The 13210-nt window shown below is 39.6% G+C and overlaps 1 protein-coding gene across 3 annotated transcripts in view; it reads left to right on the forward strand.

The window, feature by feature from the left end:
- Nucleotides 1-13210, forward strand: part of LEF1 (lymphoid enhancer binding factor 1) — a 109477-nt gene that overhangs the window by 80277 nt on the left and 15990 nt on the right. For all 3 annotated transcript variants that reach the window (XM_070949106.1, XM_070949104.1, XM_070949105.1), the window contains 3 exons: nucleotides 2831-2993; nucleotides 10030-10137; nucleotides 12285-12333. In XM_070949106.1, coding sequence (XP_070805207.1) covers nucleotides 2831-2993; nucleotides 10030-10137; nucleotides 12285-12333 — 320 coding nt within the window. The remainder of the gene's footprint in view (nucleotides 1-2830; nucleotides 2994-10029; nucleotides 10138-12284; nucleotides 12334-13210) is intronic.

Raw genomic sequence — 13210 nt, forward strand, 5'->3', positions numbered from 1 at the left:
GCAATAGTTGTGATGAAGGGCTTTTTTCCCCTGCTTATCCTTAAAATAAAGTGTTGCATATGTGCCTAAGTTTTTTTTTTTATTATTTTTTTAATTTGATTTATATGCCGCCCTTCTCCGGAGACTCAGGGCGGCTTACAGTGTGTTAAGCAATAGCCTTCATACTTTTGTATATTTATACAAAGTCATCTTATTGCCCCCACAAACTGGGTCCTCAATTTACCTACCTTAGAAAGGATGGAAGGCTGAGTCAACCTTGAGCCTGGCGAGATTCGATCTTACTCTAATTGCAGACAGCTGGTGTTAAATTACAGAGCTCTGTCTGTTGAGCTATCCAGGCTCCTTATGTTATGAATAGCATAAGGAGCTATTATGTTATGAATAATTAAGTTATGAATATAGCCTTGTATTTTCTGTACCTTTAACAGACCTGGGCATTTTACAGCCCCTAGCCATATATGGCCCTTTGGCTATCCCTGTCTGTCCCATGTGAGGTTAATCAAAAAATTAGAAATCAAATCTAAATAAGTGTACTCCATGTACACAATACAACTGCATTGCTTTTATTTTTAAGGTGACTGCTACATTTTTTTTTCAATTTACATATATGCAGTGGTGGGATTCAGCCAGTTCGCACCACTTCTGGAAAACCAGTTGTTAACTTTCTGAGCAGTTTGGCAAACTGGTTGTTGGAAGAAATCATTAGGGCAGAGAACTGGTTGTTAAATTACTTGAATCCCACCACTGCATATATGCATGCATGTGTGCTGAGGCATCTTCCCAGCCCTATTGATTTGGCCATTCACAACATCCCAACTTCTCATGTAGCCCCTTGGGAAAATTATTCCTGACCTTGAATATTGAAGCTGTTTACACTGAGGTAACTCATGTAGTATCAAGTTAAATGAAAGCCTTTCTGGTGTTCCAATTTTAATATGATCCAACCTAGATGTGCATTGTGAAATGGATTATAGATTATCAAAATTTATCTATCTCGTATTAACATGGAGAAATAAAAATATTTGGATAACTGCAAATATGTTTCCTTTGGATAGGGGCTTTGGATTGTAGAATCTCTTTCTGATTTTATACTCTCAGTTCTAACAAAGGAGTATAGTTTAAACATATCATATTTCAAGGAAGAATAGGCATTTTATTTTATTTATTGAATTTTATTAAAAAAGCACAATTAAATACAAATTGTATATATGTATGTGTGTGTGTGTGTGTGTGTGTGTGTGTGTGTGTGTGTGTGTATACTGTATAAATAAAAATTAAATGTTGTAGATTAACACAGATATGGGACATATTCATAAAACTGCCAAATAAGACCAAAATTAGATTGCTTTTGACTTGGTCATAGATAAGAGATAACACTCTTTTAAGTAATAATAATCCCCAGAGTTAGCCTTTGGAGACTTGAACTTTGTTTTTCAGCCTTTCTATTTTATGAAAAAGATGGAAATTATTTTTCTAAAGGAGGTAGCTTATTACTGTTCCTTCTTCAGATATTTCAGAAACACATTTTATACAATTTAAATAGGTTGGATGGAAGCAGTCTCATTTATTTTTAAACAGAGGTGGGCGTCACATACTGTAACAACTGGTTCGCCCAGAACACGAAAATATGAGAGTGAGAGTGCTTGCTTCGTTCATGTGCCTTCCGCACATGCGCGCGACAGCAAACACATGACGATTATATAGGACGGGATACGCCTGGGTGGGCGGGCCCAGCCACTGGATGGAACTACCGGTTTGCCCAAATTGGTCCAAACTGGCAGCAGCCCACCTCTGTCTTTAAAGTATTGTTTTGTTCTAATTCTCATATTACAGGAAATTCTACTCTCCAACACCTCTGACTATTGATCCTTGCATTGCTAATTATTACCGTATTTTTCGGAGTATAAGACGCACCTTTCCCCCCCTAAAAGGGGGTGAAAATTTAGGTGCATCTTATACACTGAATGTAGCCCCGCCCACCCCCTGGCCTCCACCCTTTGGGCTCTGCCTCCCAGCAGTTTACCTCCTTGCAGCAAGCACAAGAAGAAACAGCTCGTTTCAGCTTCAGCACAGCCTAATTATCACAAGTTGATTGGATCGGCCTCCCAACTCTCAGCTGTTTTGCTCTCAGCTGTTTTGCGCGGGCCTCTGCTGCTTGCTACAAGGAGGTAAATTGCTGGGAGCAGATTTTTTTTTTCTTGTGCTAATCAAGCTATGCTGAAAGTAAAGCAGGCTATTTGCTGTTTGCTGCAAAAAGTCAAAATTGCTGGGAGGCAGAGGCAGATTTCTTTTTCTTGTTTTCCTCATCAAAAAAGGTAGGTGCGTCTTATACTCTGAAAAATATGGTAGTTTATCCACAAGTTTCTCTTAAACAGCCATGTACTGCTATAAATGTGCATGTCATATAGCCACAGAAATTCAAATACATCTGGAAATATTTGTGTGTGCCACTGTTAAGGAGCTCTAAGACTTCTTAACAAATAACAGAGGGCAATACTTCTAGATCAGACTTCAACGCCCAGAATTCCCCAGCCAGCCAGCTTTGCTTTGCTTTGCTGGCTGGGGAATTCTGGAAGTTGAAGTCCGCCAGGCTTAAAGTTGCCATGGTTGGAGACCCCTGATCTAGATGGAAATGAGAAATTATTTTTTGCTCTCTTCTTTCTTTTTCTTTATGCCTGAACGCTGAAATAACCTAGCGAATATTGCCCAGTAGAAATGAGGAGATATCTGTTGATCACCTGAAATGCAGTATAAAATAAATATCCCTTAAAAATGAGCACGGTATCAATTGCACTCTTCCGTATGTTCTCTTTCCTCCTGTTACCTTTAGGAAGCCTCAGCATGAACAGAGGAAAGAACAAGAGCCCAAAAGACCTCACATTAAGAAACCTCTGAACGCTTTCATGTTATACATGAAAGAGATGAGAGCGAATGTTGTAGCAGAATGTACTCTGAAAGAAAGCGCAGCCATCAACCAGATTCTCGGCAGAAGGGTATGAAGAAATGTGTTTTTGCGTATATGCATATTGTGTGTTCAGTCTATAGTATTTAACTCACCATGTTCCATTAGCCTCAGGTTTGCCTCCTCCAGAGTTGTTGGGTTGAGATTCAGTTTCAGTTATCCTGATTATTGCATTAGACCTCACTTACGAGTTCTTCCCCATATTTACTCACAAATTGACTACAGCTTAGTCCTTGACTTACAACCGCAATTAAGCCCAACATTTCCATTGCTAAGCAAGGCAGTTGTTAAGTGAGTTGGTCCTCATTTTCTAAACTTTTTTTTTTTGCCATTGTTGCTAAAGGAATCGCTGCAGCTGTTAAATGAATCAAGCAGTCACTAAGTGAATCTAGTTTCCTCGATTGGCTTTGCTTGTTGGAAGCCAGGAGTGAAGGTTACAAATGGTGATACCTGAGCCAGTGTGCTGCCCTATTCACACACATACACACACACACACACACACACACACACACACACACACACACACACCACATTGAGTGAGAAGTCTTTATTCAAACGCCCTGCAGTTCTCAGGTACCCAACAAAAAGCAGGTTCAGTCACCAAACCTGGCAGGACTTGGGCGGCACAAGAGTTCCTGGCCAGAAGCAGTCCACTAAGCATGAAACACTGTCCCAAGAGCAAGTCCAAGATTCAAACACACAGGAAGCAGAAATATGGATCAAGGAAACCAGGCACGTTGTTCCAGCAAACATGGAATCTTTGCATGGAATTAACTAGGTAACGCTGGGGTGGCCATTCACAGTGAGCAAGGCTGCTTCCTCACCAGTAACTTGGCCAATCGGCGTTGTGCCTGTTGCCTCTCCGCCCTGCACATACTTGGACGGGGGGGGAGGGGGGAGTTGTGGACTCCATCCCCTCATACTTGCTGACTGAAGGCAGCTGCTCCTGTTCTTCTCCTGAAGCCTCCAGGCTAACTTGCTACAGCTGCGGGTCTCTCTGCCTGATGCCCAACTGGTCACTTCTGCTGTGGTTGCTCCATTGAGCTGGAGCCCTCCACTCTCTGGTCTGTGTCTCGATGCCCCCCTGTACTCACTTACCCAGATGTGCCAGGACCAACCTCTTCCTCCTCCGAATTTGCATCCTGAGAGGAGGCCAGAGGTGCATCCATTCCAGCAACTCTCATAAATATAGATATAAGATAAGATGGCTAGGGTAGGGTAGGGTAGGGTAGGGTAGGGTAGGGTAGGGTAGGGTAGGGTAGGGTAGGATAGGATAGGATAGGATAGGATAGGATAGGATAGGATAGGATAGGATAGGATAGGATAGGATAGGATAGGATAGTTAAGAGGTAAGGCAAAGCAAGGCAAGAAAAGACAACTGTTATTGTCATCTTTTTCTGTGAACACAGTGGCACACATTAAAAATGAGGTATATGCCAGTTGCCAAGTGCCCAAATTTTATTCACATGACCACAGGAATGCTGCAACCATCTTAACTGTGAAAAAGGATCATAGGTCATTTTTTTTCAGGACTGTTGTTAACTTTGAATGGTCACTAAATGAATGGTTGTAAATTGAGGATTACCTGTATGCTGTTGTAATTTAGAAGAAGTGATCAGATAACTTAAAGTAAACCCAAAAATTCATTGTCATCTATGATGATTTTTTCCCCCTTGGCTACCATATGTATTTAATTTCTCTCAGTCCCCATACTCTTTGTTCTTGCTTCTACAACTAGGAGTCATCTGGGAAAAGGAACTCTTGCCAGATTTCTTTGCTTGCAAGAGTTTGATGGTTGCATGAAATAAAGTCAATAGCAAACAGCATCTCAGTCCCTCTGTGGTGTAAAGTTGTTGGAACAGATAGTTAGATTTGTGTTGTATAACAAATTAAATAGTTTATTTTCAAAAGAGGCCAGAAAAACTGTATTTCACAATGAGATTGGGTTGCGGGAAGTGATGTATAGATACAATAGGCAATTCTCAACATCAACATCACATACTTAATTTTCTGCTTTACACAGCTTTTGCAGGGAGAGGAAATAGTTCTAATCAACCCCCCAATCATGTTAAAATATTATTACAACACATTTTTATAAAAATATATGTGTCCTAAAAGTAGCCGAAATGTTTTTTTTTAAGTTGTGACTCTTACGCTTTTTACTTCCTTCAGATCTTGATCTGTGCTTGCAGGCACATACACCCTTAGCTTATAAAATTAATCTTGGCGTCAGAGTGATTAGGAGCTTCTATGCTATGAATACTATAATGTTTATTGCTTGGTCCCATCAAAGCATGTGATGTGTTTGATTATTATGTTACCTAAACATGTCATATGATTAGAAATTCTTACTTTTTCCCCCAAACACTGAATTAGCTTAAGCTCTTGTCTATATTTTGATAATTTTCTTCATTACTTAAGATACCTTTTGTCTCCCAGGATAATTCCTACATCCTCTATAGTATATGGCAGATCCAGCCCCCAGGCAAACTCAATGCCTGGGGGCTGGTTCTGGCTCATGGGGTGCTTAGATCTGGCCCAGGGGGCCACCCTGGAAATAGTGAAGGACTGGCCCGCGGTGCCTGTGCCAGCGAAAACAGAACTCGTGAGGGCCGCACATCGCCCTCCCAAGCTCCATTTTCACTGGCAGAGGGTTGCAGAAGGCCGTCCCAGCCAAAAGCTGAACTCGCAAGGGCCACACATGGTACCCCAAGCTCTGTTTTTGCTGGTAGAGGGTTGCAGGAGGCCATCCCAACCGAAAACGGAGTCCGGGAGCCCGTTTTCCCTGGCAGAGCGCTCAGGCCACCACAGGCACCCCCGACACAAGTGACATCATGCTGGCCACGCCCACCCTGGCCATGCCCACCCCACCCCCACGAGGTCAAACACAACCCTGATGTGGCTGTCAATGAAATCTAGTTTGACACCTCTGGTATAGGGTATTGGTTTATAGGTTTAATACTTATAAAGTCCCAAGATAAACTGAGAGTGGGTTTTTCTGGATGGGCTTTGGGGTTATGAATCTATAAGTTATTCTTTGATTTGAGGTAGTCTACAGTGCTGATTGCTTAGTGGGTAATATGCCACAAGGATATTTTCCAATTCTTTTTTCAACATGTGCTCTGCCTCCTTAAGATTCCACATACTTTCAGCAGGTGGCTGGACTTGTCTCAGTTAGATAGCATCGAGCTTGGTTAATATTTGGTTGGAGTGCTATAGGGAATTTTTCCAGTAAGTTATACTGGAATTTTTTTAAAAAAAAAATGACCTGGTAGAACAGATTTAGAAAGAAAGCCATTTCCACATTATTGTCAAGAAAAATATTTGGAATTTTATTCCACTGGAAAGAGACTTAAAAATTAAAATTAGTTTTATACATTGTCCCCATTTTATGCCTACCATGTTATGGTTTTTTATGCCAACATTTTAGCAAGTATCAAAAGTAAAACATTTTAAACATACACTTCAAGGAAGCATATTAAAGATTTCTCATTCAGGCTACTTCTACACAAATTATGGTCTTATCAATAGCCTGCGTACTGACCCTACCTTTTGAATACCTGGCAATCCCAGAGAAATCTTGTCTTTATAGTTATTTGTATCTGAGTTCAGTTGGCTCTGAGCATCTACCAATTCATCTAGGATTTGGCTATTGGCATAATAGTGCAAATATCATTTTTCTAATATTTGCACCAATCTGTTAAAAGCATAGTTTGTATATAGTAGCAGATGGCAAAAAACTGAAATTGCATTGTAGTGAAAGGAGAAATAGCATTGTGGGATTCTAGCCAAAGCTTTAGTGAGAAGGCTCTGTCTAGGGTTATTTCAGAAAAGAATAGGACAGGATGTTTTGTTTTGTTTTAAAGGATTGAAATTCTGCTGTCTTGAAAGCTCATCCCATCTCTAAATAATATATTTCAAACTAACTGATTACACTACGCATTCAGTTGTACACATGTTTCGTATTGCCCATTAGAGAACAGTAGATAACTGTTGAGGCTAATTTTTAAAATTTAAATGTTATAATGTTACACATATCCCTGCTTTACTGCTTTATAAGCATTGAAGCTGGCTTTACCACAATAAAACAAAATGCAAAATATAAAGTAAAATCAATAACCTCAAAATGTTGGGTTGCAACAGCCAAGTTATACGTGGCCTAAAATGTGACTGAATAGCAGATAATTCAGAATATTATGATTTGGTTATGTGTCTAAAAGATAAGATTTCTCCCAAACTTCCATTACTAATATTTTTAAACAGCTCTCCTTCCTTGGTAATGCAGTGTGTCTTTGGCACTTCATTTCTCTTCTTGGCTCCCTCCCATGTTTCCTGCTGCCTAGCTCTTGGAAACTGCAGGCTTCTACCCTAATTTCCTGCTGTGAAACAGCTGATGGGCAGCTGCAGCGATTGGATCAGGCTGCTGCTTGAAGGGCGAAGGCTGCTGTGGTTCAGGGAAGGTTGTGTATATGTGCAATAGAAGAGCAGTTCACTTGTTCTAAAAAAATTGCCTCAGGTTCAGTATTTTTGGAATGTTAAACTACAGGGTTTGGTTTTTAAACAATGTAAGTACTAAGCTCGACAATAAGAAGTGGTTCTTTAAAGGGCCTTCATTGGGAACTAGGAAGATAACAGCCTGTAGCTGAAATATCCACACAATTGGAAATGTGATCAAAAACACCCCAAGGTGGAAGATTTTGATTAGCCTTCTAAAGAACATTCTGTTGTTGCTAAGCTGTTGCTCAGAAATCATTCAGTGAGTGCTTCAGGATTGCATGGTTATAAAAAGAAGATTGATACATTTTAATTTTTGATTACTATTACTGATTCTTAAATGCATCTCTTCAAGATTTCATTGCTATGACTAATCTGTAAAAAGCAGTTAGAAAAAGGTCTTCCTCTCCAGTTGATTCCTATGGCACCATCTCCATGATCCTAAATATTGCAATTGCCTTTATTTACTTTTTTAGATTTATATAGTTGCTCATTTCATGACTTTGGGTGGCAAAGAACATGTAAACAAAACAACCCAGAGATAAAAACAATATAAAATATATAAAATAGTACAAACATTTAAAATGTACAAAACTACAAGGCATGGAAAAAAGTAAATATCTCAACCACGCTAGTGGAGCCATCTTAAAAATGTCTTCTATTTTCTGGGGTGCTTGAGGGACTTCTGGAATATTAAAAGAGAGGAACAAACCTGAGTTGGAAAGAATGTTCCATATGATGGGCACCACAGCAGAGAAGGCTCACCTTCTGGGACCCATCACCCTAGCAGATGATAGCAACAATTTACCTTTTTTGCCAGGTCTCATGGGATGGCCTGTGATATAATTGGGAAAGATGGTTGTTAAGATAACCCAGTCTTATGCCATGAAGGGCTTTAAATCAGCACCTTGAATTGGAGATGAAAGCAAACTGGCAGCCAATGCAACTCAGAGCGGAAGTTCTGAGAACACAAATAATTGCCCATGTTGCTGCATTCTGCACCAGTTGAAATTTCCAGATCCTCTTCAAGGGCAGCCCCATTTTGAACATATTACAGTAGTCCAATCTGGAAGTGACTTAAGGTATGAGTATCTGTGGGCAGAGCTTCCCAATCCAGGAATGGGTGCGACTGACATACAACATGAAGTTATGCAAAAGCCTTCCCAGACATGAGTTAACGTTACCTACTCTTCAAGCAAGAATCTAAGTCCGGAAGGACCCCCAGAGTGTGCACCATATCAGTCTGGAGCAGTATGACCCCCATCCAAAGATGACATAGTCCTTGAAGCAACAGGCCCCCAAACCTAAAGCTGTTCAATTTTGCCAGGATTCAACTGAAGCCTGTTAGGGGTTGTTTCCCCTCCAGACCTTACAGCCTCCAGGCACTGAGATAAGATATTCCTGGCATTGCTTAATTTATCAGTGGAAGAGATATATAATTGGGTATCATCATCTTCATTCATTGTCATGTGAAAGCCATATTTATTCAAAGTTTCCACCAGACACACTGCCTGGCTTTTGCTCTTCTGGGTTTTATAGTTTTGTTTTGGATTTGTTTCTGTGGCTTCAGACTATCATTCCTTAGCTGTCTCTCTTGTTGCAATACCATCTGCTGCCCCTCCACCCCAAATGTAGTCAGATCTGTTTCAATATTTAACTCCATGCATTCCAGCTGTCCCTGTCATACTGAATATTCACACTCTCCGGTCAAGAAATATAGACTCATGCAAATTGTGAGTTATTATATTAACCCTAGACAATTTTTTGCAGGACCTGTCCTGCTGATTATCGGCAAATCGTGCTGCAAAATTTTGGCTGCCTGATCAAAAGTCATCAGATTATAGAAAAGGCAGGAGAAGCAGGAAAACATACACGCCGTCCCTCTGTTCTCATGTTTTCTCAAAGTCCTTCCACACAAAATGTCAAAAATTGCATATTTAAAAACTCAAAAACTCATCTGCCTGACATCAGTTGTACACATTGTGCAAGTTTCTTATACTGCCATTGGTAACATGCAAATATTCTGGAGTTGTCCCAAAGGTGGTTTTTCAGGAGGCAACTGGACTTTCTTGTTTTTTCTTTTGCAGACATTTCGCTTCTCATCCAAGAAGCTTCTTCAGCTCTGAGAGGATAGTGGGGAATGGAAGGATTTATATTCCTTGCAGACAGCTGGTAAGCTGCATCCTTTTAGAGAGTTCTGGAAGCACTTGGAGGTTTATCTGTGCCCTCAGGGTCACCTGATTAGTGCTCCTGGTTCCTGTAGTCTTCAAGGACCCTCTAAAAGGATGCAAATGACCAGCTGTCTGCATGGAGTATAAATCCTTCCATCCCCCACTATCCTGTCAGAGATGAAGAAGCTTCTTGGATGAGAAGCGAAACGTCTTCAAAAGGAAAAACAAGAAAGTCCAGTTGCCTCCTGAAAAAGCACCTTTGGGACAACCATGACCTGAATGACTGAGAATCTCTACAGATTCTGGAGTTGTATTTTTCCATGCACTGGAATAAATTGGAATTCGTATCTAGAGATGTCTGCACCTGTAGCTTATTCTTTTGTTTCCCCACTTCACTTGCAGTGGCATGCCTTGTCGCGTGAAGAACAGGCAAAATATTACGAACTCGCCCGGAAAGAAAGGCAGCTACACATGCAACTGTATCCTGGCTGGTCTGCAAGAGACAACTACGTAAGCTTTGTATTTATATTGTCTGGATCTTGTTGTAAGGAAGACACAGCAATCTGAATGTGCACATGGAACAAAAGGTCATTGCATTGGCATTTTGTTCAGTTTGAGATCTATACATTTTTCTTTTCTCTCTTTTTAGGACCATTTTTACATGTACGAATGGATTCCAAATGTTCTTGTTTGTTTGGGAGTTTTTTTGGTCCAGCTTTATGCCTATTCGAAAAATACATCAGAATGGCAATTCAGTATTAGATAATTGTTTTGCATATCTCGGCGCAGGGATTTATGCCCTAAAACTGATCACTGTTTTGACATAGGCTTATCCTATGGTTAATGAATACACATGACAATGATTGTCATTTGAATGATGTCCTACTGGAATTATCTTGGAATTTATCTTGGCAATGTGAAATTTGTGTGTGTATAGTTGTCCTAAAGCAAACAAAATGTAGTGTGCATTGAGTTGAGCAGCAATCCTTTTGGCTGTGGGATACCTGTTATTGTTTTAAAAAACCAAGTTAACAGCATTTTATGAAATTGTGAGTTCTTCTCCTCCTCACCCCCAAAATAAGATTTTCGCCCATCAAATTATAACAATATTTCATTACAATTAAACAGTATGTCTTCTATTAACTTTGTAAATAGTTTCTTAAGAAAAATCCATACTTAACGATAGCCAGAGACTTATTTATCTGAGAGTTAGCTAAGACAGGGCCTTGATGACTCTTAAAATAAACAATTCAAAGAAGTGCCTAATCCCAGCCATAGTTCTGACTTTGAAAATATAGTCTCTCACACATTCATTAAGATTTCAATCGATAGTGGGATATATCCTTAATCTCATGTGCCTAGTTAATGCCAGATAAATAGACTCACTGCCTTAGTCAAATTCCATAAAAGAGCCAAGGAGCTTCAGAGCACAGTGAATCATCTTTGCCTAGTATCTACATTCATTTAACAAAGCAGTTTATGTGTCAGTCCATTTTGCAAACCTTATTCGGTTTTAATGAATTATGCTAAGATGGAAAGAAAAAAAAAGGATAACACGCTATCCAGCTATTGGAAATTAAGAGCATTAGTAGATTTTTTGATTCTTAGCATGGGGATTGTAAACTCCTTTAAGACTTCTCAGCAATACTTTGAGCAGCTTCTCAAATTAGATTCTAGTTAGCCAACAGTAACTATATATTGAGTTTGATTACTTTTCTCCCCTTTAAATGTTCATGATACACACATTGTTCCAATTCTATGTCTCACAAATAGCTTGTGAAGGATATTTTCTTTAGTGCAATGCCATATTGTAATTTTTAATGAATTCTCTCCCCCCCACCCCCGCGCTTTCAGTGGTTGTGAATGATGAATAAAACCTGATCTACTATGCAAAACTAGCAGAGGAATTTTGAGGTTATGGTGAAGTTTACTGGGGTTGCCATGTATGAGGAAAAGCCTATGCTTACTCCAGGAGGCTGATACAGATGTTGCAATCCAGCATTTCTTGTAGCATAAAGTTAAATAAATAGTACAACAATAGTACAGGAACTGTTCTGCAATTCCCAGCAAGCAAGTTCTTTTCCTCTCTCACATTTCTGGAATATTAAAAAAGCTTTTTCTAGAATTTCTGTCACACTGGTCCTCCATTGAAGGGAATGTCTACTGCATCTGAAAAAGGGTTTGCAAGTAACTTTTGGTGAAATTGTTGTGAACTCTATGATCGCCTGCCTCTTGTCAATCTGACAAGAATGGCGGAAGTTAATATAAACAAAAATAGCTTGTCTGCAATAAAATATAGGCAAAATTTAACATTCATCCTTGAGAATTATAGAAACAGAGACACAACATATAATATTTTAGGATTGCTTATATAGCAATAGCACTTAGATTTATAAGCTGCTCATAATGCTTTACAGCCCTCTCTAAGCAGTTTAGAGGGTCAACATATTGCCCCCAACAATTTGGATCCTCATTTTACTGACCTCAGAAGGATGGAAGACTGAGTCAACCTTGAGCCGCTCAGAATCGAACTCCTGGAGTGAGTAGTACTGCAGTACTACATTCTAACCACTGTGCACGCACGATTCTGAACAATCTATTTTCTTGTTATTTATTTCCTTATTATAACTAAAGAATTTTTGTCTTACTTTTTAAAGGGAAAGAAGAAAAAGAGGAAGAGAGAGAAGCTACAGGAGTCAACATCAGGTATATTTATGGGTAGATATTCATGTTAAATATTATTGGCTGTGTTTTAAAGACTGAGCACATTGCTCCAAGATGTCAATTTCTCTCCATAAAAGACAATACATATTCTAATAATTCTTTTTGATGTCACCTCTATTGCCCTCATGTACCCAAGCTAAGAGTTTTAATCTCATTATAAAAGGATGCTTGGAATGAAGCTCTGTGGCTTGTTTCAGCAATTGGAGAAGAAATTAATTTCCATTCTTTTGGATGTCAGTAAAGGCTCAAAGATTGGAAAATAGTAACAGCACCAGTAGGTTATTATAACTTCTTTGCCAAATCTATGTCAATAAAGAGGGGGGAGAACAGCCTCGAATAGGTCAGCTTGTCCTGCCAAATTTCTCGTGCATGGATAATCTTTACCGAAGACTGTCCATGCATGAGAAATTACTGAAAGACTGTCCATGTATGAATTATTATTGAAAATTATAAAACTAACTACTATCAACTTATATAAGCAGTACCAGTTCAAAAAAATTAAGAAGCAATGACAAAAAGTCAACTGCCTTTTATTCTTTGGTACCATTGCTTAGATTCAGGAAACATTACTTGAGAAGCTGTTTTGTTTCGCCGTGCTGTAAATTGCATTTTAGCTTCATTAACCCATTACTGAGTTCCAGAAGGGTTAAGAATATTCTCTTTTTGGGGCTGTTAAGCAGAGGTTTTAGATCAACATATTTCTTCATTGGAGAAGAGTCAGTTGGATCAGTTTATGAGCCATGTAAATGAATCAATAAATCTCGTCAGAGGTGGGCTGCTGCCGTTTTGGACTGGTTTGGGTGAACCAGTAATTGTGACCTGCGGGTGGGCCCGCCGCCCGCCCACCTGCCCCGGCGCT

This window comes from Pituophis catenifer, unplaced genomic scaffold (genome assembly GCF_029215685.1).
Source record: "Pituophis catenifer annectens isolate HBS135680 unplaced genomic scaffold, rPitCat1.0.hap2 SCAF_8, whole genome shotgun sequence".
Lineage (NCBI taxonomy): Eukaryota > Metazoa > Chordata > Lepidosauria > Squamata > Colubridae > Pituophis > Pituophis catenifer.